Here is a 27,559-nt window from a genome sequence, read left to right as displayed (position 1 = left end):
TCACTACAAATGTAGACTTTGTGCATGTTCTTTGTAAACCCAGATGCTCTCACACATCCTAAAATGTAATAATATGTTTAACTTTAAACTTGCATTGTGTGTCCCTGTGTTTGAAAAGACCCTGCAATGTACTGGCATCTTGTCTCCGATTGACTCTGGCCTTTCCACTCCCCACTGAGTGTGAAGTTAAATTTAGTACATAAATGGATATTCGTGGCATTCATGTTGGAGAACACTATTCAGTTTTGTTATATGTGTTATTAATAATGATTCATTTTAAGCTTTGAAATGGACTCTGATATTCTGGAATGAATAGCTGAGAAGATGTTGCATGCTTCTATTTATTTGGCTCTTAAACAGTTAAAGAAAGGAAGAAACAAGGAAGAGCATTCAACAAAAAATCTAAATGAAAATGAAGGTAAAATAGAGTGTGCAGTATGACAGAAGTACTGTACCATTAAAGATATGATAAAACTTCCCTTTGGCAAAATCGGTTAAACTTTACGTTAGTAAGGTGGAGTTTAAAGTGGTGGATCAGGTTTGTTTCTGCTTGATCATAAAGACCAGATGGTGATGTCTTAGGTGACTGACATTACTGAAGTGGGCCATTTAGGCTCTGTGATTAGAATTTTATCACATATTTGCAGCTGATTCATAAAGGTACATAGTACACTTTGATAAGTTACAAGGTTGGGTGGAGGAGAGTTTCTCATGTTTAAACTTGAAGGTTCACAGTGACTTCATTCAAGACAGGTTATTTACTGCTTGTGAAACACATTAAAGTCAATACTCCACTCATTTTGACATCACACTTACTCAATTCGATTTGATCTTTAATTGTACATTTCCATTTCAAAAGCATTGTACCCCCTTTATAAATGGAAAATGTTCAGACCTGCAATTTAGGGTCACAATATGTTGGAGCCTACTCCAGTATCAGAGCGCCAATACATTGCAAGTTACTGTAAATTTGTCCTGTATGTAAAGCATGCAATTGAATATAGTTTGTGAAAATATAGAATTATGCAAATATAACTATAGTTATTTTTTTAATGTGGTTTTTAAATTGTAAGAGGCACAGTGGTGTAGTGTTTAGTGTTACTGCTTCACAGGTCCTACACTCTTAGGCCGCTTTTATACTTCACACGATGTGACACATGCTCCAGGGGACGTTCCTGCTACGCAAGCATTTTGCTGTTTATACTTGCGCACGTACTTTACGTAAATCTGGAGGAATCCACCAGGTGGCAGTGCGAGATATTATCACGGTGAGAACAGGTTTGGTTTCGCTGTGTTGTGAATTGCCTGGAACACCCATTAAATTCCGATGACACCTTACCGCAATATCTCTGAAAAGGATGTTTAATGATTAAATCCATCAATCCAGGGATATGTCTATTCCAGCTAGCATTGGGCACGAGGCAGAAACAATCCCTGGACAAGGCATCAGCTCATCGTAAGGTGAATACAAGCACTCACATACACTAATGTCATTTTAGTGTCACCAGATCTGCATATCTTTGGAAGGAAACCGGAGCACACTGTGGAAACCCAGGAGGAAAACATGCAAACTCCAGGCAGGGAACATCAGCGACGTGACTCCCTGCAAGACAGCAGCACTAACACTTCGCCACCATGCCACCCCCATGTGTGTAATTATTAACAGTATTCATTATGTAAACAAAATTAATGATTTATCTGTAAAATGTAACATACATACTTTAATGCATTTCATCATGAAAGTGATATCAAGTATAAATCTAAAGATTCTAAATGTGCAGAGAGTTGGAATATGATACATTTAATATGTTCAGTGTGGCGATCTATTGCTGTTTACCGCTGCTGTCAGGTCAGGAGGAAGCCCCAGGAAAAAAAGACAGCACAAAAGATGGTATGTGAGACTTTTAAAATGTACTGTGTCATTACAATTGGGAATATGCGACGCTTGATTATAGAAGCACCGCAAATGCATCTGTATGTTGGCATTTTGCTTCACCACATCGAACCATTCATCAAACATCGAAGCGTGCACATCGAACCTAATAGGCTCCGCATAGTGGCTTTCTGTCACTTGTAGATAGTAAACAGCGACTCTGAAGTCACATTCCAACTTTTATCACATTGCCCCCCCCCCCCGACTTTTTGCTGGTACTGTAACTCACGCACACATCGTGTTAATTTTTGAGGCCCTGCTCAGAGGACGCGTCAAATGAACGCTGGGAACGCGTGGCAGCCATGATGCGTGTGTGTACGAGTTCTGAGCGTGAAGTATAAATGAGCCCTTATAGTTCTTTACTAAGTTGCATGGTCCCTCATAGAGCCATTGCCTCACAAAGAATCATTTATTTTTGAGATGACTTCTTTGCATATGAAGTTGGTTCTTAATGCTTTGAAGAAACTTCCTAATATGTAGAAAAAACACAAAAGCTTTAATGTATGGTAGACTGCTGGACACTTAACAGATTAAGAAAACCTGAACTTGTGCTACTGGATCTCTCTTAAAGATAAAGGTGCCACAGTGGTTCTTCAGAACGATACCAGAGGAGATGATGGTATTTCACAAGTCTTTTACCCTCTATTCAGGGTTATTTATTGTTAAGGAGCCTGTTATACATTTTCCCCTTGTTTTATGTATGTGTTTTCAACCCATGTCATAAAGACATGCATGATATACATTGGCCATGTGATAGAAGGCCTTCAAATAAACCGCTTTACATCCAATGGTACTGGAATGGGCTCTGCCTCCAATTGGAACCAACCCTGGATGGGATACCAGCCTGCTCATAATCACACTGGGTCACCTTTCTTTTATACTCTAGTTTTCTGCCCACATCTCAAAGGTGTTCATCTTAGGTTTGCCCCACATGAATATGTTTATGAGGCTGGTGCCCCTTCCAGTTACCTACCACAAGAACCCAGTGGAAAAAAAATAGAAATAGACCAAACTGGTTAAATAGTAAATGATGGTTTTTAAAGTGCTTAACAAATGGATACAAGTAAAATAAAATTCCAGTCTACATTGACTCCAGAGAAAAATAAACTTGTGGGATCCACAGTTTAAATGTGAAAAAAGGGGGTGGGGGTATTGAGAGTTTAAGTCATGTTTACTCAATGTTCATACGCTTTCTCCGTGGATCAAATTAATTCTTCAAGCTATTCTGTGCCTTCTCTAGTCGGATTATTGTAATCATTGAAAACAAGAACTGGCATGTTACGAGGCCTGCCCTGATTCACCAGCAAACACAGGGTCATTCAATGTAAACATCGTGGCTTTGATGTGAGGATTTGGGCAAGCTAAGGCCTGTGCTTCACTGTGCTGCAGATTTCTGTTAGGTGATACTTAAAGGCACAGAGCATCTGTAAGCTGAGCTATTAACATCAGGAGATGGTGAGCCCTGTCCCAATACGCTGTGGGTTGAGTGAAAGAGAGCGCGGATAAGAATCCATTCAAACTAAGCAGTGCTACTTTTAGAATTGAAACAATAGTGGCATGCTGCAGTGCATCTCTTGGTCACTTACTGCTTTGTAACACAAAGCCATTAAGGTCAGTCAGTACATGACTGATTCATGCAATGTAGCTAGACAGCCCCTATTCTAAAGGCATTGGTACTTTGCAAGTCACATTGGGACCAAACAAAATGTTTGATAAAGTCTTATAAAGGAGAAACTGACTAATGGATATACAATATACAGTAGTATGTACTGTAGGTAGCCAGGCCCTTTCTAAAGTCTACTCTAAAGACCAAAAAAGAAGGTGGTCAATGACACTTAGAGCAGCAACCGAGGAATAACCAAACCAAAAACGCAACTCTGAAGCTCACATATAAGTTATTCACTCTTCAAAAAATAGGATATCGCTAGCATGGCCTTGATGTATAGATCTTGGCGAGATAATACTTGAACTTCATTGCATTCATTGATCTTGGTTTACCTTACAGGATCAGTACAATACCTCTGAAATATTTTGTCAGGCAGGGTTTTCTCTTTTTGGTTTCTATTTCTTGTGGGACTGAGTGAGGCCTTCTGTGTTCATCAAGAGGTGATGATGATGTCACGGTGGCATTTTCAAACTGAGTTTTGGAGGACGGAAATATTTCTGGGATTCACCGGAGTGAGTGTAGTTAATGACCAAGATAGGGTGGATCGAGGAAAACAAATGAAATTGAAATATGACCCCCTATAGAATATGATTTAGACTAGCAATAGTGGAATGGTATTGTAATAGTTAGGGTGCTCACTCTCGTTTTATCATTTGCACATACTACTCAGTTATAGTCTTGCACCTGAAGCTGGCAGGGTAGCCTTTGGTCCCCATGATATGTTAATGTGTTAGACTGGTTCTGAAAATGATTCTGTTTGCAAATACATCCATCTTAGATGGGTGACATGGTGGTGCAGAAGTTTGCTCTGATGCTGTGTTTGCTCAAAGTACTGGGTTTGAATCCCAGACCCTTTCATTTTCCATGTGAAATGCACATTCTCCTTGTATCTTCTCCTTGTATGAATGATTAAGTTATCGGAGGACTCTAAATTAACCCTTGTGGGTGGGTGTGTGTATGAGAAGGTCAACCAATGGACTTATTTTACACCCCAGACACTGGATGTGTAGACATTGCACATTCTACCCTTATCTATTGTTTTTTTCTATAACTTCTCTGGTTCTTCTCCCACATCTCAAAGACATGCTGGTTAGATTAATTAATGACGCTGAATAGGCCACACATAGATACACATGTACCAACACTACACAGGGCCAATAATGGACTGACACCTGTCTTGTGGCCAGTGTCGCTCTGAATTGTGTGACACTGAGTTGGATGAAGCTGGTATAGTAAATGAAATGCTGAGGAGATGGTTGATCCTATGCATGTACGTATTCAGATGGGATTATTTTTGATGTTGGAACAGCTTTCCTTTGAAAAAACACTAAATCAAGAAGTTGACACTTTGAGTATTAATAAAAACATTTTTACAATAGAAAAACTCATCAAATGATTATTAAGGTTGCATTTTTGCTGTTTTTTGTTTCTCCAGGTACTCTCATTCTTTCCACAAAGAATGTGCTTATTAGATCAATGGTAACTCTAATAAGTTAAAGTTGTGTGTAAATGAGAGCTAAATTAGCATCCTGCTGGGCTGGTTGGTGCCCTACATTTGATGCTGCTGGGTTAGGCCTCTGCCTCCTTTCAGCACTATATTAGAATCAGAAGGTCTGAAAAATGGCTGAATATAATTCTCTGTTCTTGCTTTTTCTTTTTGCTTCATCAAATACTATGTGGGTTAAATCCCTAGTGTACAGTACATGTAACTGTTTGCTACTGTAAGTAAACATTGGGAGATCTGAAGTCAATTAGTGATAAATTTAAGAGCTGGAAGAATACAGTTGTTGACAAGTGAATATGTTGTCAGGCCTTAAGGCAGAGGACACTGTAGCCATTTGTGACCATGATGCTGCCAAGTTAACATCAGCTGCTTTGAATCTCTCCAAAGTGTTACAAGTGTTATTAATTAAATCTGTAAAAACTCTGCCTGGCTAGTTTTGAATAAGACATCATTTGTACAATCTAAGTATGAGCATGCGTAGTCTGCCCACCCCCAAGTCTACATAGGCTTTTCTTCAGCTATCTGGTAATCTGGCTCCTCTCCTACTCAACAGAGACATGATTAATTACTCTAAATTGGGCTCCTCATTAGTGCACCCACTCGTCATTTTAAACTTTACCACTTGCCCCCTACCCAGGGTTGGTTCTTGCTTTGTGCTTCATTATTTCAGGATTGGGCCTGTCTCCTGATTGCTATCAACTGGAATAAATGGATTTAAAAATGGATGGATGCTGTTTGCATTGAAAAGAAAATAACAGAAAGCTAACAAACCCGAGTATACTCATTTTTTGAAATGTAAAATAGGTGTAAATAGGAGGAAAAATCCCATCCTAGTCTATACTGGTCTTTTTAAATAGTAGAGACTGGCTGTGTGGAGGAAGAAGGTCATTGAGCCGGGGAGCAAAGTGAGCAGCTTGTGTGAAATGTAGCTACAAAAGCTTACACTGAAGATCCGATGTCCTAAATGGTCAATGCAGACACAGTATTTCATCAAGCATCAAAAGAGGATCTATATACCTGTACATACATATGTACACATGTAGAGCTGGTGTGACAAGATTATAATTACATAAATGAATCTGGGTGTTTCTGGCTTCAATACAGCACTCTACATCATCAACGACAAGGTGCTACCTTTAACTGTCGAGTCTTATTGTCTAGAACCTTTGTGTAGGTTGTACTATTTTTAGAATGAAAATCAACACCAACGATCTTTTAGTATTAATTACCATGTTAAGTTCTGTGCATCTCTGTGAGAAAGCAAGATGTATTTTTTAGCTGCTGAGTGCTGAAGAGCCTTGAGGCAAGCAGTAAGATGAGATGGCTAGCAAAGGCCTGCACAGTGCTGGAGAGAGGCTGATCAGAGTAGTACTGTCACGTGTACAGAGCAAAGTGAAATTTTTCCTTCTTGTACAATCAACACGCAACATGTCTCCCATCTCCATGTTAGACAAGACTGTATTAAAAAACATAATTTCACTTTAGCTAGTAGAAAGCATAAATTGGCCTTTGTGATGTACTCCTTACTCTTGTTTCCATGCTCGCATTATCTGAAACCTTGTGGGGGTAAAAAACCCTGAGACAATTCCAGCATTCTTTAATTATTAAAGGAAGACAACTTGTTTAGCAACCTCTTACATATTTGAAATTCAAGTACAAAGATGACATTCCCAAGTTTTCATGTTCCTAAGTTTTTAACTTTCCTTTTCTATATCAGACTCTGTCTTGCCTATACATTTGTGAAGAATAAAATGAACCCACATGTTTGACTTGAACAGAATGTTTAAGAGTCCTAATACAGAAAGGGAGGAGGTTGGGAGGACGCGCTGATAGCGTGTTGCTCCACCCACTACACAACGAATCACATGGATTGGGACCCGAGTGCAGCGGTTGACACCTCGGCACCACACTGAAACAGTGTGGTTTTTTTACGGTGGCTGGAGTGCCAATCCTAGCACCAACCCACAAGTTTTCCATGTAAATTGGAGGACCTGCTTACAGAGCCAGATACAATTTAACATCATTCCCAAGACAAAGCAACTGCAGGTTAAGAGCCTTGGTCAAGACAATTTTAAAAATAAAGTTTGTTAAAAATGAACATGGTTCCTTACTGGCTCTTATGGCCATAAGAACTGTTCTACCACACTTTGCTCAGAACGGGAAAGTGAAAAGACTTGTGTTATGCTGAAGTGAGTAATCCATGGATTACTTGGCAGAGTGGCTGAAAAGCCATGCAGTTGTATATGACTCCTTACTGTCTATTGGGTCTTTCGGGGCTTGCTAGTGATCTCCATGAGGAATGTGAATTTGGTCAAATTGGGCTTCTTCCTGCAGCGCTTCAATCTGATATAAATGAATAAAGCAAACTAGTCAAGTTAATGTCACCTTGCGTGACAATAATGCTTTATCTGACTTTCCTGGGTTTCTCTTTTTCTTTGTAAACACATCAAAGTTGTCATTCCAGGACAGTCTATTTACATTCAGTCATTTGCACCAATGTATGTGCAGAAAAGTGTGTTAATGCAGATGTACAGTAGATAAATACACATAGGTTTATACTTTTTCATGCATCAATTCCACATGCCTTTCTTGTCATTTGTTTCATTTAAATAAAGTTTTTGAGCGAGAAATCAAATGCTGGAGTCACTTCCTGTTGCATACTGACATTTTAAGAGCCATGTGACTTGTGTTGTCTGATCTGATAAAACCATGTCCACCATTACAAAAAAGGCATAGGAGCCAGCAACGATACTGGGTGCATTCCTCCCCATTCTTTACCTAGTCTGCAGGAAACTGGAAATGATGGTTACAAGGGACTGGCAAGGGACAGACTTCCTGTTAGGGGAAAAAAAAACATGATATGCACCATGATGCACTTTTCTGTGTCTATGTGTGAAAGATATGCAGCATGTCTCATTTTTTTAAAAATGCACTGTGCTGCTCCATGATGATGTGAACTGAGGGGTCATAGAATGTAATTTCTATAAATTACCTGCATTGTGTGGTTGCAGAAATATCACAGGAAAACATAATTGTGAACATGCCCATTAGCCTCTGACTTCATGAAGCAGGGACTGTAGGCATAAAGACCCTTCAACAATCTGAAAAAAATCTAAAAGTAACTGGGTTTTCTTTTCTTCCAATCTTTTAGAAGATTTGCTTATATTTTTGTGAGTGATGGATAAATGAGGACAAAATTGTGCTTCAGTAACAATCAAAAATGAACTCCACATTCAAGAACTCAGATCTAGAGCATTATATAGCAACATGATATAAGTAGAAATTCCTATGTGTGACTGGGGACACGCAGTTAGGAGGCCTGGGTTCGCTTCCCAGGTCCTCCCTACATGGAGTTTGCATGTTCTCCCCGTGTCTGCTTGGGTTTCCTCCTACAGTCCAAAGACATGCAGGTTAGGTGCATTAGCAATCCTAAATTGTCCCTAGTGTGTGCTTGGTGTGTGGGGGTTTGTGTATGTGTGCCCTTCGGTGGGCTGGCGTCCTGCCCGGGATTTGGTCCTGCCTTACACCCTGTGTTGGCTGGGATTGGCTCCAGCAGACCCCCATGACCCTGTAGTTAGGATATAGCGGGTTGGATAATGGATGGATGGACATTAAGGTGTTTAATATTAATAATTAACATTGTTAAATGCAATATGCAAAGTTTAAAACATTACAATTTTATCTTTTGTTCATATACTCCCAACGTTGATGGCAGAGTGAATGATGCTGCTGTTGCTTCTTTGGTCCAGTATCTTTGGTTCATGTCCCAGGCCGTGTCATTTTGGGCGTGAATTTTGCATTTTCACATATTCCTCCCGTATCTGACTGTGGTGTTTTCTTTTTGCATTCTGTGGTATTATTTTCCAAACCTCAGAACTGTGCAGGTTAGGTTAATCAGAGTGAGCGTTTGCTTTATTGGGATGCACAGTGGGTCTGCATTCTCTTCAGGATGGTTTCATTCCTGGTATCTGATGTTTATTACCAACAGATTTTCCATTCATATTGTCGAGGTTCTGTCTGTTAGGTTAATTAGAAATTTTAAATTGACTTTTAGGTAGATGCACATATAAATCGATCTACTTATGGATTGTTGTGCCATGAGGAATTGGTTCCTAATTTGGTTTTGGGAGAGGCTGCAGCTCCCTGTGAACCTGAATTGGATTAAATGGATATGGGCATGTTTCTTCCACTGTACACCCAGAAGAAAATACAAAATGTATTCAATAATTCAAATATTATTGTTAGTGAAAAGTTAAGAAGAAAATGCAAAATGTATTCAATAATTCAAATATTATTGTTAGTGAAAAGTTATATTAATAAAGGACTAATAACAATATGATTTTTCTTAAGGTTATAATGGTGGTGTCAGCATGCCACCATTTTATGAGGTGTTTCTTGTTTGTGCACTGGTGCAGTTTGACTCCTGTTGCAATCTTGATTTAAACACAATAGAAGATTATGCTTTAATATTGACTGCCTTTATATCCTTTTATAATCACAGCCACTTACTAGCTGACAAGCAAATAAATTTGAAGCCAGCTGAATATCTAAAAATGTTTCAAAGAGAATATCCTCAGTAAGGCCCGGGTGGCTGTATTTTTGGGCTGTGGGAGAACAATTCTCACAAGAAAGTACAGGCGTTCTTTTATTTTTCACTTTATTATTAGTCCAAATTGAATCTGGGTGGAGTAGCATTTCGACATTGTGCCTGCCAGGCTTGTAGTCTCCGGCTCCATTCCCAGCTGAGACACTGTTTGTGTTGATTTTTCTTGTTTCCTGATCTCTTAAGCTCAATTTAGGAGCTCCAATTTCTTTGCACTGTTAAAGAAATGCTGGCAAGTTATACAACAAACTGTAAACATTGCCAGTTCCTTTTTTTTTTTTTTTTGCTTTGTTTATGGATGCTTTCCTAGATGAATCAGTTTGATGCTAGCAATTCTATATCAGATCTACAAATGCTTTGTGAAGATTGACACGTGCACAATTGCCTATCTAATGTCACTTATTTCATTATAGGATACTGGAAAATTTTGAGCCTATTGCTACAGCATCAGGTTCAAAGTTGGAACCAACCTTGCATGAGATACCAGTCAATCGCAGGGTCCTCTCATTCACACTTTGCCACTTTGGAGGAAAACAGGCAAACCTGTGGGATGTAGAAAGAGGCTGGAACAAATCCATAGAAGTACAGGTTTCTAGCAAAGCCCATACAGACAGTAACTGGCTTGAACTTAAAACCTGAGTGCCAAAAGAGACAACCTGCTATCATTAAACACACATTGCCACTCATAGTATTTGTTCTGGTTGCTGTTCTATGAGCCTACAGTAAAGAATGTAAGATAATTTTATACCCTGGTTACACCCTAATTGACTTAGTGCCCTGAGAGAGCATTTGCTTTTGTAATTTGCAAAGTCAAAGCCTCAGAACAAATTAAAGACTTTAAGAAACAGTGATGGGAAAACAGAAGCAGACTATACTACTTCAACAATTTCTGAAATAAATTAGAATAGCCACTCGTGACTAGTAACATGGGTCCGTATTTGCTACTTTATTCTTCACTGCCAGCAACACATTTCACCAAAGTATGCACTTTGTAATATTTGATGCAATTACAGCACTGTACAAGCTTGCCTGAAGAATGTAAGGCTGCAGGGAATCAGCTGTGTTTCATCTTGCCTTTGCGCTCCTCTGAAAATACTGGGCTTTGGCCCACAGGTGAACGAGTTCACTGCAGAATATGAATATTTCTAATCACCTTTCATTATGGATTTTGGGCTGGGATGTGTCAAGTAAGGATCGATTTTTCTTTGTAGTGTAACAACAGTGGCACAAGCCCTTCAGGATTTCTACAAGGCTGTCAACGCCATTGTAAATTCATCTCATCACATCTGGGTGAGCTGAAAACAAGAACTGCATGAGATCTGGGGAGAGGGGGTGGTGAAACATGAAAGACAGTGACCTAGTTTAAACATTCAAATCATCACTGGGTCACTGATGAGATTCACATTGGATGAGGCCGAGGTCAGATGACTGTGAGCACGCTCAGCTCAGTTATGTCAAAGCCAGTACCAGGTGAGGTCCTGTTGACAAATCTTATTTCATTGCTATAAAAACACAGATATAGGCAGTAAGAAACGTCAAGTTGCATTAATCAGGAAACATAAAGTATAACATGTTACACATGCAGAGAGTGACAAGAAAACAGACCAGATAGACTTTGAATGGAGAGAACATGGAACCTTCATTTCATAGTTAAATATACTGGTTAAGGTGTTAAATAAAGGCAATTATTCATCAAGTGACTATGTCTGAATTCCAGTTCTATGTGGAGTTTACATGTTCCACATGTCTGTATATATTTTTTTCTTTTTTCCTCTACATTAACTTAATGTGTATAGGTGACATCCCATTCATTGATTCCTGCCTTGTACCCTATGCTGCTGGGAACTTTCCACCCTGTTCTACCAAAAACAGAAAATGAATGAATGGAAATGCACATATATATTTCACATTGGATAAAATCGTAGCCATTTTTGAACTACTCTCCTCCAATACACATCCAGCAAATGGCAGGAACCAACTCACTCACAGAAAATATTCTCATACACATCTAATTTACAGTACTAAATTGGCTTACTCCATAAATCTTTAGAATGAGAGAGAAAAGTAAGAGAGAAACCCCACAAGAATACAGAGAGAACATGGAAAAAAACACAGTTGGTGAGCAAACTGGGAATCCAAGTCAGAGATGTGAGATAGCAATGATACACACTGTGCCATAATGCTGCCCATCATCCACCAGTCCATCTACCAAACATGGGTTATCCTTAGCAGGGTCTTAGAGAAGCTGGAACCTATCCCAGCAAACACAGGGCACATCCCTGGACAGGGCACCAGTACTGATCATCATCTGTTTTAATTGAATTAGTAGATGTCATATGTAATGAATGGATGTCAATTTGTAAAAATATCAACAAATTATTTCAGTTTTTTTCTTATTTATCACAAAATAACGTGGGCTGTTCTTGCAACATGGTCATACAGTAAGAACATTTCAAAATAGTTAAGGTTTGGGGCTGCTGGCATTGGTGCTGATTGTGTATTTGAACAAGCAGGTTCAAAAACAGAATGAATGCTCATTTTAAAGAATCGCTGCCAAAGAATGATCTTTATTAATGTTGTAAATTAATATTAAAATTAGAATCCAAATGTGAAATACATTTCTTACATCCATCCATTCATGTATTTTTATTATGTGCTAATCCAGGTCAGAGTTGCATCCGCACCTAACAGTAGCAAGGGTAAGGTAAGAATCTGCTCTGGAGAGTCAATTATTTACAGTATATTGCAAGAATCCATAACATAATGTACATGTACTGTATTTATACTTGTGATGATTTATTAAACATCCCTAATTAGGTTATCAATACATAAATAGGGACTCATGGAACACTGTCAAGTATTTTAAAGTAATACCATACATTATTCATTGCAATTGCTCCCCAGGTTAATCTAATCATTAATTCTAGCTGATCTGCCTACTTGTAAACCGTTTCCTTTTATTATACTGGACAAAATGTGTTCAGAATATGGATGGATGCATTGATAAAAGCCCATGGTCCTCAATACAAATGAGTAGGATTTAAAATTCAGTTAAATTTGAATGCAAGCTTATTCTCAGTACATCACATGGATTGTCAAAACGCAAACATGAAAAATGATAAGAAATTATAATTAGTGGCAGAAAATGGTGAATAACTTAGACTAATGATTCAGTAATAATGTGGAAGTGGAAATCAAAAACTCCAATAGGAAGCCAAGTTTAGAAGAATCAGACCTGTCTGGGATCCAAAGTCCAAGTAAGAAGTGACACACTTTCCAAGCTGAAGTGGCCAGCGTGGTCACTCTCAAGTCTCCCAAGATTTTAACCCTGGAAAAATATAGAGTGGTTATCCGCCTTTCATAATCGGATCAGCTTTGTTTACTCTTCCCTTTGACATCTTGACCTGCATTCTTTATTCTTCTTCCTTCACCCTCTCCCACTTTTTCGTTTCTTCCTCTACCTGATGTCTCCAGATATTCTTTCATTCCAGATACTCCACTTGCTTGCCTAGTCCTCTACCTATTAGCCCTTTAAATCTTGTTCCATTAATCAGCCTCAAAATATGTCCCTTCAGTCTGGTTCAGTTCCTGCAGCATGCTAGTTTACAATATTTGTCTTATTATGAAGACATCTGCCATTTACTGCATGACTCATCCAATTCTGAATCTGGTCAAAACTCTCAAAATGATGATGTTCACACAGAGTAACGGCTCTCCTTAAATGTCTCCTCTGTGAAATCTCACCTTGTCGCAGCACTGAGACTGACCCTCATTTAGTGCTGATGAAGAAACTCCTCTTATCTTTACTGCTATCTTTGACATCCATTGACAATAGCACCATCCTGGAAAACATGATCCTAACATCTCTGGCCATACTGAGTCTGCTACTTTTGGTGGAGAATGCAGCTTTATATAGTTCTTTACATTTATATAGCGCTTCTCTCACTACTCAAAGCCGCTTCAACTGCCACAAATGTGTATCATCCACCTGGATGATGTGACGGCATGGTCTTTGTTCTGAGTGCCAGATATGACCAGAAACAAAAAATAATAAATTGAATAGCTTTGCATAAAAATAGACCTTTGGTGATTAGTAAAACCTCCAGCAAAAATTAAATAAATAAAAGTTAATGGAGCACCTTTCACAACTATCATTATCACAATGCGCTCCTAAATAGAGAGCCATTAGGGAACACCCCCATATATACTGTATAGTCAGTATCTTGTGGAGTGTCACTGTATGCGGACTCTGCCCAATTCTATTCAGTATCTGTTTGTTGCCAGCAGGACACTTGATTTTTAACCGCATGCTGCACTCTTGTTGATCATACCCGCCATTGACCAGTTAGGTCTGTATTGGCCATAGAGAAGTAACTCCAACTAAAACTATGGGATGTCTTTAACGTAGACACTTGTACCTCAGACTGTCATAATATTTAATCCACAGCTGAAGTACATTGCTTCCTACATCTATTTACCTTCAATTTATATTCTAACTGGACGAACGGAGACATTACTGGGCTTTTCATCATTTTTCACAGCTGGGCTACTCTTATAAATATTATTATTATTTTCTGTGGTAATTTGTTAGCTCTTCCTAGTATTTCATTATTATCATGTAACTGAAGCATCTCATGGTTAGTGCTGCTGCCTCACAACTCTACAAGCCCGAGCTTAAATCCTGTAACCTTTCACTGACTGTGTACTGACTGCATGTTTTCCCTGTGAGTACATGCACAGTAATCCTAATAAGTTAGCAGAACTTAAAACAAAATGAAGCAATAAGTTGCCACAAAAATTATAGTTTTCAGACGTAATTTTTTTATATAAGTTACTTGTACCATTTAACTGTAGTTAAATTAAATTACTGCATATGTGAGCCCAAATATTGTAGTAATATGCAATAATAATTTAAAATATTCTGAGAACAAATTAAAATAATGTAACATTAAAAACACTGCCTATTTCATGTTAGCTAAACATAATTTATTAGTTGTGATTAAGCCTTTAATTAAAAAACACTCAGACATTCACTTTTGTCAGTCAAAAGTTGTCTTGTATTTTACAAATACTTGAACTTTTAAAACAAATGTACAGTAAAACAATCTTTATATACGTATAATACGCTGCCGTGGCTGTTTGTTTGTCTGTCCAGCATTTTAAATCACCTGTAGCTCGCAAACCGTTTGACCTATTGACACATATACTACGTGACGCCTACCATCCACTTTCGGAGTGATGATTGACCTCCATGGTTATTCCTCTTTTTATTTTTACTTTACTTTATTTTATTGTAGAATCAACTCTCGGCAGCGGCCAGTAGGGTGGCCATGCGGCGTATGTGTACGGGCGCCATTCTCATCCGTACCACCTTCGCCGCCACTTCCCCTACCTCTTCATATCTTAAATCATTCTTGAGGCAGATTAAAGTGAAGCTTAAGCAAAAAATTAAGGAAAACATACTAAGGAATTGCAACACAAACACTGACTTAATCAGTTTTAATGCGAAAAGATGCAGACGAAAAGAGAAGAAGCGGGCCGCTAGGGTGGGGAAATGAAGAGCTGCTCAGGAAGCAGCAAGCGCATCAACCTCTGAGCAAACAAATGCTAAACGTACAGAGAAAGAGGATGAAAACTATGAATGCTCAAGTCAGGTGTATTAGTGCAGTGCGCCATTACTGGTATTATAATAAAAGTACAAAATTTGCACAGACATAGTACAAGTGAAAATTACTTTCTTTAAGAATGAACCCATTCTTACAGAAAGCGGTCTTCCTGCATATGGCTTCCTCTGACATTCAGTCCAGATCAAATGCTCAGGACAAGATAACTTCAGAATTTCAATTTGTGTAGTTATTCTACACATTTAAAAAATGTACAGATTGAAGAACAATGTAATGCTTACTCATACTGGATTTGAAATGGTTCATCAACTTTAAAAACTGTAAAATTACACTGGCAAGCAATGAGTCAACGGGTAACCAAGAAGTAGTGCAAGTGTTTTGAAAAGCTTAGTGAAAAATGCTAAAATAAGAACATACCACAGTCTTCCAGGCTGAACAGAAGAGGTTGTTTCAAAATTGAGCTCAGTAGTAGTCTGGTTCAGACCCAATATTCATAGTGAGATTTGGCTGAAAGTGGCAACAAGAAGCTATGCTCCAGATTCAACATATATAATTACTAAAAAGGTTAGACTTCACCTTAGCTCATCAGGAATCTTGGATCTGATTTGGTCTAGCAGCTATTAAAATATTTTAAATGAAATGTAAGGCAGAATAACTAGCCACCTTGTAACCATGGTGTAGCGCAAGAACATGAACACTTTCTCAACTTGTAGACTTTCTACTACATACCACACAAGGATTTAAACCTACTTTTAAGAGACTTTGAAGAACAGGCAACATTTAACAACCACTACTGTGACTCAATATATTACATATCAAAGTAAGTGCCAAAAGTGCAACTTTTCAACACAATGCCGTCCAGGTTAGACATCATTTTTTATAATTTCACAGATCGATTTCTTCAAATCATTCTTGAGAGTCTGCAGTCCAAGTAACTGTTTGTCATCTTCCAAACCAAGCAAAATCTATTGAAAGAATTCAAAAAGGTATGTCAGTTCTTTGAGATAACTTAAATGTAGTGCATAGAGGAGACTGAACATTACCAGAAAGGCATCCACAAATCTGGGAAAGGTGATTACAACTTAATTTCTAATGACAACAAAGACTTTTTTAGGTCAGTGGTGAACGGAACTGTTGGTGTTAACACTGATAATGGCCAACAAGTACATCCATAAGCTTTTCCTCATCACCATCCTGAAAACAAAAAATAAAAATAAAGATCTCTCACAAACCACAACTTGAACAAATTTACAATGACAAACTGTAATTTTAAAGTCTGAAAGGTGTAATAAGAGTTAATAAATAACCTTGCATGTTCTTAAAAATCCGGAGTAATCTTCTTGCAGGAAACCATAGGAAGGTCATGGAGAACATTGCATATATGTTGTGTAAATACTACGGAGAACTGAAATGCAGTGACAATTGTATTTTTTTGCATAAATGAAGTGAATAAAATAATATGTGCTTGTTTAAGGTGACAATGTAACATGAACTAAACAAGAACTCTGCAGTCTTAGTTTTTCATTCAAACTGTGTCTACATTATTCGGGCAGACTGAAGGCTCTGAGGTTTGGGATATGCACCAGGTTGAATCCTGTGAAGAAGTGATTCCACTCTGTTGGGCCCTTGAGCAAGACCCTTTACCTGAAATTGGTCCATCCTGAGTATGATGTTAACCAACATCTGGCCCTGCAAGCAAGTTGCCAAACTTATAGGAAATACTTGAAACCCGCCGTAAAAAAAACTCACACTGTTCCAGTGCGGTACTGGTCCTAATTCAGGTGTTTCATCATGTGGTGGGTGCAGCAACACCCTATCAGTACATGCTCCCAACCTCTGTGTCAAGATTAATAATGCCTACACCAAATACCAAGGCCTGCATTGTAAGCCATTTGTGCTGGCATTATTTGGACTTTGGGGTTTACAGTGTGGATTTTTCCTCCAAAGTAGTCAATGTTGTCCTGCCACATCCTAAAGATGTGTTGGTTAGGTGGACAGGGAACTCTAAATTAATTCAATATGAGTGAATGTGTATTGGAATATGGTAGACTGCTTCCCTTATCATGGAAGAAGATTGACATTTCAGATAGATGGGGGGTTTTAGATGAATCGTAAAGAATAATTCTGATTTTTTTGGAAGTCACAACTGTGCTGTCTACATCACATCCCATGTCAAAAATAGTAAATGTTTCATAATATCAAGTTACAGTATGAGGTAACTCTTGCACATTTAAAACTTTGAATTTACAAAAAAGTACACATAAATACCACTAGTGAAATGACAGAAAAACATTGCTTTTTTAAGGTAATTATCTGTCTACTTTTTGAATTCGTGGCAATATCAGCACTTCCATCCCTTTTTTTTTAACAAGTTAGAAAATGTAACAAAAGGCAAAACATTCTGATGACCTCAGGTACTTAGTTGACTGATGTGAAAGATGGAGCATTTTCTGTTATTTATTTGCTTCATCAGAGACAGATATCACTTTTTTTTTTTTTAAATATTTTGGCACAGGGTGAGGTGTTATGGAGATTTTTACAGGCATAAGCAATAGGAAGGTGAACACTGCCATTTTAATTGCGGATTTTTTTTTTTTTTTCCTAATGTATTCCTTTGAAAATTTGTGACGCACTTTGAGCATGGGAAAGGCATTACATAAATAAAATGTATTGTTGTTATTTCTATTATAATTATTTGTGGTGATCTATCCTTTGGTGACTGGAGCAGCTATGGAGCGGGGAAGATGGAAACATTTGAAAATGTATAAGTGTCTGTTTCAGTATTACTGGGGCCAAGGTAAGAACCAACATTGGATGGAGCACCAGTCCCTTACAAGTCCCATTTATACATTCACATACAGCAACATTCACTTATACAAGATCAGTTTAGAGACACCAGTTAACACAGCACACTTGTCTTTGGGTTATGGGAGATGTGCTGGAGTACCCAGAGTAAAACACACGTACAACAGGGAGAACATGCAAATACCACAGAGATAACTGGCTGAAGTTAAAATCCAAAACTTCAGGCTTGTGCCGCATTCAATTTCTTTTTTGATAAAACAACCAGGCAGTATATTTCTATTCTAAAAAGACTTAACCAGCCTTTTCAATGGTCGTAAGTTCTTCCTTCTGCTGTCAGTGATGGTGTTGTCATTTTCCTTTATCAGTTATCTTTTATTAAGGAAGCTATTGGGAATGCCTCAAGCACTCTATATGAAAGATTTTATTTATAGCTAACAAAAATGATAAATAAGTGATTGTGTAAGCAGATCCACACGTACTGTAAGAACTGGAATTGTTATGCTTAGAAATCTTTCTGAGGGACTTTAGGGCTTTTCATCTTGAGGAAATTCTTGCACTTTATGCCAGTTCAGTTAACAGTGAACACCCTTGTTATGCAATGGATCTCATAAATGAACTGTTGAATTTAGGTTTGAGAACTGCAAAAAATACGTTTGAGTTCCATGTTAATGTGTAAAGTCATCTTGAAGGTAATCCTCACACTAGGAAAATGTTACATCTGGAATTGTGGAATGGTTACCTAGGAAGGAAAGTACTGTGGGACTCATAATGTCACAAGCTCTCCTTCCATCCAGTGTCGAGCCTGTTTAATTCAATTTAGGCTAGTAGAAAACCAAAACCTTCCAGCAGCACTTGGTGCAAGGCACCCACCAGACCTCAAGTGGATGCCAGTTCAATCTGGGGCACATTCACACACACCCCACTAGGTCAATTTAGACATTTAACATTGGATTATGGGTAAAAACAACAGAATTCCCACATGAACACTAGGAGTACATGGGAACACACTCAGCATTCAGTGCGGTAATGGTGCTAACCACTGTGCCAATGACTTCCGTCACATCCAGTTTACATCTCTGGAGGATGGAGCCTTGTTATCACACTAGCAAACATTTATTTTAGATAGCACATTTGATTTTTCTCATTTGTATTGGTCTGTTCAATTGTTTCTGTCAGATTTTTTGTCCTTTTACAGAATTGTCTTTTGTTTGTTGTTTTGAAGCAGCCACACATTGAAATAGAAAAGGAAACACATATAATTGACAGTTCCTATGACCCTTTGAAGTGGGACTTCCAGTTTCTGGTAAAAAATAATTTCCAGGTTACCTCTGTGTATATATAATATATACTAGCTGTGCTGTAAAAAGCCTGTGGTCCTAGAAACTATTGAAATCATCAGAATTAAATTTTGAAATGTAGAGCTGTCAGGTAATTGAAAGGAACTACTCTGGGCATCTCTCTCCTAGGAGGATTTGTTTTGCCGACGTGCTCGCATTGCTTGTGCATTAGCGGTTAAGTGACTGTCTCTTTTCAGAGGATTTGCTTTGCCGACGTGCTGGCCTCACTTATGTATCCTTAACCCGACTCCACCTCTCACTTCCAGGCCGGACAGAAGCACACACTTCCACTCGTAGACGTTTATATATAAGATATACTGTACAGGGCTTTAGACCTCAGTTGGATTTCTGTCTTGATTTTATTCTACGCATTGCACTATTCTGACCATACTCGCGAAGACAGTTTTGTTTTGATGACCTTTATCAGGGCCAGGGAACTTCCAAAATCTACCTCACCGTTAAACAGAAGGACTTTTTCTTTTGTTTCTACCTGGAAAATATTCCATATCTTCTAGGATTCAGATTGGTTAGATTTTTCTGTTTTTAATTTTTGTTTTTTTGGTTTTTCTACTTTATGTACTTTTTCCATTATCTATTTTACTTTAAGGATTAAGTCCAGCTTCATCATCTCCTTAGACACTCTTCCAATCTGGACTTTGTGGGTGTTGAGTTTATGGTATTTTTTGTACAGTATGTATTCTGTGAAAAGGCCTTTTTGATGGAATATTTTTTGTATGGATTATATATAGTGTTCATTAGTTGGGAAAATAAGGAAGGGCAGTTTTTTTTGTATATATAAATATTTGATTTATATTGTTTCACTGTATATTTTGGGCAGTTTCTATTATCTATATTTACAGTATATACTGTGTACTTCACTTTACACTATGTTGACCCTTTTATATTTTGTGAGTTACTGTCTTTACACCATCAGTTAGAGGAAATGATTATGAGAAACTTGTGAGTGAAGTATGGGGTTGACTTGGCATAGTGCGAGCTTTTTTCTAGGCCTAATGCCTGGGAGTGTAGCAGCCTGCCAAGGTATTCTGAGGCAATCATTACGCATTTAAATGGCAAATCCTACTTTAGGTGCCTTATAAATCTAGAGTGTTCTTGCTGATGGCATTACAGTGCCCCCATCCCAGTATGCAATTGGTAGAACCATAAATGTTGTAATCAGAGAAGTTTTCTGAACTTACTGTATTTTCCATTATAGAGCTGCAGGAAGCTAGTTTCCATTCTGGCATTACTGGGTTCCAGGCAGGTACCAATCCATAACCAGCCATAGATCATTTAGAGTCGCCACTTAAACTAACTGGCAGAACTTGAGCAAACAAACATACGAATACATGTAAAACATACATGGATTTTGACCACTTCAGGAACAAAACCCAGTTCTGTGTTTCTGTGAGACAGAATCTCTAACCATTGTGCCACCTGACATCACATATATATATATACATCTGCATTGTCTAAGTGATAAATAGTTAGTCAGGCTACTCATTTAAAATTGTCAATGCAATATAAATTAAGCTCATCATGAACTATGAGATATTATTCACAAGGGACTTCAGCTGACCTGAGCATCTTGGTTAAAATTCAGGCAGGGTGGGTATCATTTTAAAAAGCAGCATACCAGTGCAAGGCAATAGGGGATAATTTAGGAAAACTGCCATAAGTTCAAGACTGACTCTTGAGAGTTGCACATGTATAACAGTAAAGGTAATTATTTTCTACTGTAATTGGAGAGGTCAACATGGCTGCTTTATGTGACTAAACTCCTTTTCTTTAAAATGTTTTTACGGACTTCCTTTTATTCTTTAACACAGACCATTTGAAATTACTTCAATTCAGTTCCATGCCTTTACTTTTATATTATTATTTTATATCATAATAAGGCTATCTGCTATTCTTTAACTCATGAAGTGACTTATATAAAACCTGACAGAAGCTTGCACAGAATGTTGAACCATTTCTTCCCTGACACTAATAGATTCACCGGCACTGGGTGAGCCAATCGGACGGGCGTTTTTCCTCTTATAATGAGCACTTGGATTCCCGTGGGGTTTGCCATAGAAATGCTGGGAATGCAAGATTTGAGCCTTTTTTTTTTTTTTGTTCAGCAATTAGTTAAGTCTACTTTTCTCTTTTTTCCAACAATTGTGGTGAAAGTTTTTCTGTTTATATATACATATATACTGTATTTGTAAAGTCCAATTTGTACCTTCTTCCATAGCTGTTAAAAGATTGTAATATGCTTTTTGAATATTATTACTTTATTTAAAGAACAAAGCACAATCCAATCAGCAAAAAGAAAAAGAAATACAATAATGTTTTCCAAGGACAATCTATGAAACACTGCACTCAACCCACACTTGACTCTGAGAGGTATGTGACAAGAGAGCCCCATCTAAAGTGGGTCTTTATATAGAATAAATTGAACATTCTGAGATAAACTATATTTTTAAAAGAAAATCAGAACTCACTTACAAAGACTTTATTCATTTTTCTTATGATTGCATGCATTTAACATTAGATTTCTAATCATCTGAACTTGTGTTTTACTTTGATTTTAGGTTGTACTTACCTCATTCCAAGAAAGAGCCTGTAAACCTCACTAACCATCTACCTGTATCCAAAGACATTTCTGCTTAGATTGCACTAAACAGGTCATCTTCTAATGGATATTTACTCCCAAACTGCTGAGTCAGCTTCTTTGCAACTTCTCTGACTTTTTTTCTTTAAACTTCGGTCCCTCATCAAGCTAATTTGACAATGAGCCAAGCCAGCTGTGAGGTACATGTCGGTGCCAGCCAGCAGGCTTTGTGTCCCACTTGTGGCCAGCCACACTCCACAGAGGAAAACCACTCTTACAGCTATCAGGATGAAGTAGATGATGACCTCATCTGCCACATTTGCTTACAGCCTCTAATTCAGCCTCTTGACACTCCTTGTGGACATACTTACTGCACACTGTGCCTTACAAACTTCTTACTGGAGAAAGACTTTTGCCCTGTGGACAGAGTACCTCTAAAGTTGCAGACATGCAAGAAGTCCAGTATCTTGGTCAACAACCTGCTGGACAAACTCTTAGTCACTTGCCCCTTACTTGAGCACTGCTCGGATATCCTGCCAAGATGTGATCTACAGCCACATTTGGTCAATCGGTAAGTCATGTATGGTTACATACAGAATGTTATATCAGTAAAGAATCAGGTTGTTAAGAAATGATGACGTTAAAGATACATGCAATGTGAATGTGAGTTCCTGCCTTGCATTTGATGCCTCCTAAACAGGCTTAGTAACCCTGTATTGCATTAATCAGGTCTGAGGAATTTGATATTAGAGATGTAATACTGTTGAAAACTGGTAATATACAGATCAAAAGTCTATAGTATTTGCTTTTTGCACTCATAGTTTCCACCTAAATGTTTTAAACTGGCAAAGCAGACATGGATGAATAAGGAAGATAAAAGTCTGAAAGAAAGAAAGCTGTCACTATCACTAAACCCCTAACACACTGGCCTTTATTTACAGTTGATGACACAATGAATATCGTATATTATTAAGTACCTGCAAAAGAAAGCCTGGGCAGACACAAGGAGAATATGCATGTTCAGAGTGCCAGTCTATTGTATGTTACACTATATTCACATACCAGCCAGTAATGTACAGTATTATGTTATTGTATATAAGATGGCAGCACACAGCTTCTGCATCAAAAGATTTGAAAATGATGTATAAGCAGCTTCATCCTTAGATAGTTTGGGGTAATTAAAACAAGGTAGTATCAGTACCTTTGGCGTACAGTACCTTTTTGACCACAATTCTTGCTCTGTTTTGTACTTGATGAATAATATTTTGACTTCTCCTGGTACTGGGCGGAGTGGTGACTCTTAGGCTAGGGATTTGAACTAGCAATCAGAAGGTTGCTGGTTTGAATCCCGTAAATGACAAAGTGACTATACTTTGTTGGGCCTCTGAGCAAGGCCCTTAACCTGCAATTGCTCTGTGCAGGGTATGACATTAATCTGCATCCATCCCTGCATGTAGGCCCTCCAAACTGCAGGGAAAAACCTGGGGGTTGGTGTCAGAATTGGTACTCCAACCACCATAAAAAAAAACTCATACTGTTCCGTCCCATCTGAACTAGTGTGGTGCTGAGGTGTCACCCGCCACATGGCTGCACTCGGGTCTTAATCTGGGATCCTGAGTTGATTTGTCATGTGATGGGTACGTGAATGCACTGTATCAGTGTTTGCTCCTAACCTCTCACCTCTCTCCACCTCTCTCTTGTACTGAGACCCAAATCCTCTTCCTGACCTTGCCCCTACCTATATATATATATATATATATATATATATATATATATATATATATATATATATATATATATATATATATTTTTTTTTTTTTTTTTTTTTTTAAACATCCTGATCACTTCATGCCTATGCTAATGCTGTTAATATTGAACTCATGTATTTTTTGATGTTGCATAAGGACTAGGAAATGAAAGCACCCAAAAGACTAGTAATACAAGTGGCTATGAAACAAACTTGCATCTGAACCAGGATGACAAATTGACAAAAACCCAATAGGCAAAACAAAACTCAAGACGTCATTAAACTATGTAAAAACACTCTTTGTCCTCTCTGTCTGTCTAACTCTTCAGAAATTAATTTATTAGTTTGTGCAGAAGCTTGGACAACTGTAAACCCACACTGCCATCCTAAATAATCCTGGCAATTATGATGTCACATGCACTGTTGCCATGGGTCATAGGAACAGCAACAGACATCATTGTCAACAATGACAAAGGACATGCAACTCTAGCCCAAAACTGTACCACAATTTCATTATCAAAAAGATGTTAAAAATATTCTGAAAACTTAAGAATTTAATTTGCCCAGACTCTTCCAAGATATAAAAAACTGAATAACTATATCTTACAGAAATCCCCTTAAAGATCATAACACTAATGATAGATTATAAGTTAAAAAACTAACACTAAGTCATCCACAACCTTAACCTGAGAGAAAGATTTGGGATTTTTTTTTTTTTAAATATTCACATATGCAGCGTTTGCTGGTGTAATGATTGCATGAAAATGAGCAGTTATTACTGATGGATTTTAATTAAAGCTCAGGGGATAAGGAGTCAGAAAAACAAGCAAAATCGATACCAGTGAGTAAGGAAATTAAATTAATATTTAAACAGAGCCCAAAACATGAGGCAAAAATCTATGTCATGTGGGACGTAGTGAGAGCTAAAAAGACAACTAATTCATTAGCCAAATGTGAGACAAGAATCAAAGTCAGATTGCCAAGAACAGTCAAAATTCAAAGATCAAACTAATATAAGAAGCTGCATACAAAGTTCTTAGAAGACAGCTGTATACTGAGATAATTCAGTAATACGCAACACCAAACTTTATCCTGATATTGGCAATTGGCTTCACACGATGTGTACCTCAGATCATTAAGCCTAGCAACTGCGTGACAAAAATGGCAGCATTTATGCAAAAGCAATATGGCATAGTGGGACAAAAGATTAAAAAAAAAAAACAAAAGTTTATAAAAACTCATCAAAAAAATAAATTAATGCATTCAATCAATTCCTTGACCTCAGAAACACCCTAAATGATAGCTCAACAATTTTAGGAGGCCAGGAATTAACTACAAAAAATTAAACAGAGTCAAACCATGACAGCCGGAAGCACACTTGTTCATTTTTGTCTCGTCTGCAGAGACCTATTACCTGTTCTTTATAAAAGTCTCATATTGGTTGCTTTTTTGTCATTTTTAAAGAGCAATCTCATCTTCTGTAATGTTAATATGTTCCCTAAGCACATAAAGGCATCATCTGCCTGCAAGGGCATATCATAAGAAGAAAAGTATGGTTAGAATTGGCTGTAGCCAGTGCAGGTGCTAGGTTATTTTATGCCCTAGGCCAAGCTTATTAGAGCATCCATATGTGGCTGCATTCTCCATCCCATGATCTGCTCCCTAGGCAAATGCCTAATTCACCTTAATGGTGGCACCAACCCTGGATGTAGCACAAGCTGTATCGGGTAGGTCATCTTGCTGCAGTCCTCAGAGAAGTCAGTCTGCTGGTGGAGGATTCTTCTTTGTAGGGCTCACATTTTCCTGGTCAGTCAAGTGTTGAACTGACATATCACGTCATAATCAAGCAAAAAGAATTGTTTTATGATTGAAGGTCATAGCCACTTTACCTCATGTGTGGCAACAGCCTAGCATGGAACATCATCTAGTGGAGACAAAAATGCTGTGGTTATCAGACAGTTGTAGATGAGAAAGTGTGACATCAAATCAGTTGCTTTGGATTCATTTAAAGAAAGTAAACCCATCTACTTAATTTCTTAGCCCACTTAGTGAAATAAAAGTGTGCAAAGAAATTTAATTTCATCTTCTTGATGTGTTTCATTCCTTTTGCTTCATTTTTGAAGATTGTTCATCATATCTTATTATTTAGTATCATCACTTTATCACCATTTTTCAATGGCACCGCCATTTATTGTGTTTCGTTGTTATGAAGTTGTGCAGTATGACTGGTAACATCATGGCAGCCATGATTATAAGGTTGCCTTCATTCAGCAGCATCCAAAAATTAAGGAATGACTTGAAGACAAAAATTAAACTTAGGGTACTTATTCTGGGGTTCATTTTTCTTTCATTTTTTTGACTGAATTCTGGTTGGAATTTCCATCCATCCATCCATTTTCCAACCCGCTGAAACACAGGGTCACGGGGGTCTGCTGGAGCCAATCCCAGCCAACACAGGGCACAAGGCAGGAACCAATCCCGGGCAGGGTGCCAACCCACCGCAGGACACACACAAACACACCCACACACCAAGCACACACTAGGGCCAATTTAGAATCGCCAATCCACCTAACCTGTATGTCTTTGGACTGTGGGAGGAAGCCCACACAGACACGGGGAGAACATGCAAACTCCACGCAGGGAGGACCTGGGAAGCGAACCCGGGTCTCCTAACTGCGAGGCAGCAGCGCTACCACTGCGCCACCGTGTTGGAATTTTGTTTCAGTAAAATATTCAGCGCTCAGTGAAACAGGTCCCTGCTTCTTTAACATCTATTCCCTGCAAAATCACCCTAAAGGAGACACTAGATTGTATACTATCTGTTATATTCAAACTAATACTGATGATCATAAGAATCAACACTGAGCCCAAAATTGGAATTGACTCTAATTAGGATGTTATTTAAAATAAGACATACTCTGAAATGGGCTCTATCCATATTAACATAATTTGCAGTCGCCATTAAACTTATGGTAGCTAGCAGGTTACACTGTAGATGGCTACATGTGGCAGCAGGGCCAACTCCATTAAGTCAATCTTTCTATACTTTTTCAAAATAATCTGTCAAATTAAGGATTGTACTTCCACTCCACATCACCCCAGTATGAGAGAGTGTTTTGTCGTAGACGTAGTTGTATTGTCATGTGTACAGAGTGCAGTTTTTAATTACATTTTCAACCAACATATAACATGTCACCAGTGCCCCCTCTCTGGTGCCTTGATAAAGAGTGTGAGCATGAATGTGCCCTGTAATGAGCTGGTGACCCATCCAGGGATAGTTCTTGCCTGGTCCAAGATGTCCTGTAATTACTCAGTGAGCTAAAAGTGCTTGAACGTGAATAGTGCTTTTTTCTCTCTTAATACCATCATTTTTTAAGATTTGCCAAAATGCATTTTCTTCTGAGTGAGTGTGTTTTGTATTTGACTTGTATGTCATTCAGGTTTGGTCCTTGCCTTGTGCTTGAGGATGCCTGAATGAACTTGCAAGGTTTCTTAACAGAGGGATGAATGTTTGAAATGTGCACATATAACGAATCATTCATGTTTTCTCAGACTGCCTGTATTTACTTAAATTCATGTCTGTCTTGTCTTTCTGTGAGATGGCTTTCCATTGAGGGATCTGCATTAGAAGGTACTTTAATTTTATTATGTGAGACAAACTATCTAACCCTGCCAATCTGATTGTTTTTCATTGTGATTTACTGTTGTTATACCTTATCCATAAAGGAAGTAGTGCTTTCTGCT

The 27,559-nt window shown here is 38.1% G+C and overlaps 1 protein-coding gene across 2 annotated transcripts in view; it reads left to right on the top strand.

Annotated features, from left to right (window-relative positions):
- lnx1 (ligand of numb-protein X 1) overlaps positions 1–27,559 on the top strand; it is a 282,952-nt gene that overhangs the window by 124,423 nt on the left and 130,970 nt on the right. For both annotated transcript variants that reach the window (XM_028802221.2, XM_028802223.2), the window contains one exon: positions 22,049–22,639. In XM_028802221.2, the coding sequence (XP_028658054.2) occupies positions 22,248–22,639 (392 nt within the window). In that variant the 5' untranslated portion in view covers positions 22,049–22,247. The remainder of the gene's footprint in view (positions 1–22,048; positions 22,640–27,559) is intronic.

The sequence above is a fragment of the Erpetoichthys calabaricus genome, chromosome 5 (assembly GCF_900747795.2).
Source record: "Erpetoichthys calabaricus chromosome 5, fErpCal1.3, whole genome shotgun sequence".
NCBI classification, from domain to species: domain Eukaryota; kingdom Metazoa; phylum Chordata; class Cladistia; order Polypteriformes; family Polypteridae; genus Erpetoichthys; species Erpetoichthys calabaricus.
Note: the sequence above shows the minus strand (reverse complement) of the source record. Positions and strands in the feature narration are given on the sequence as shown.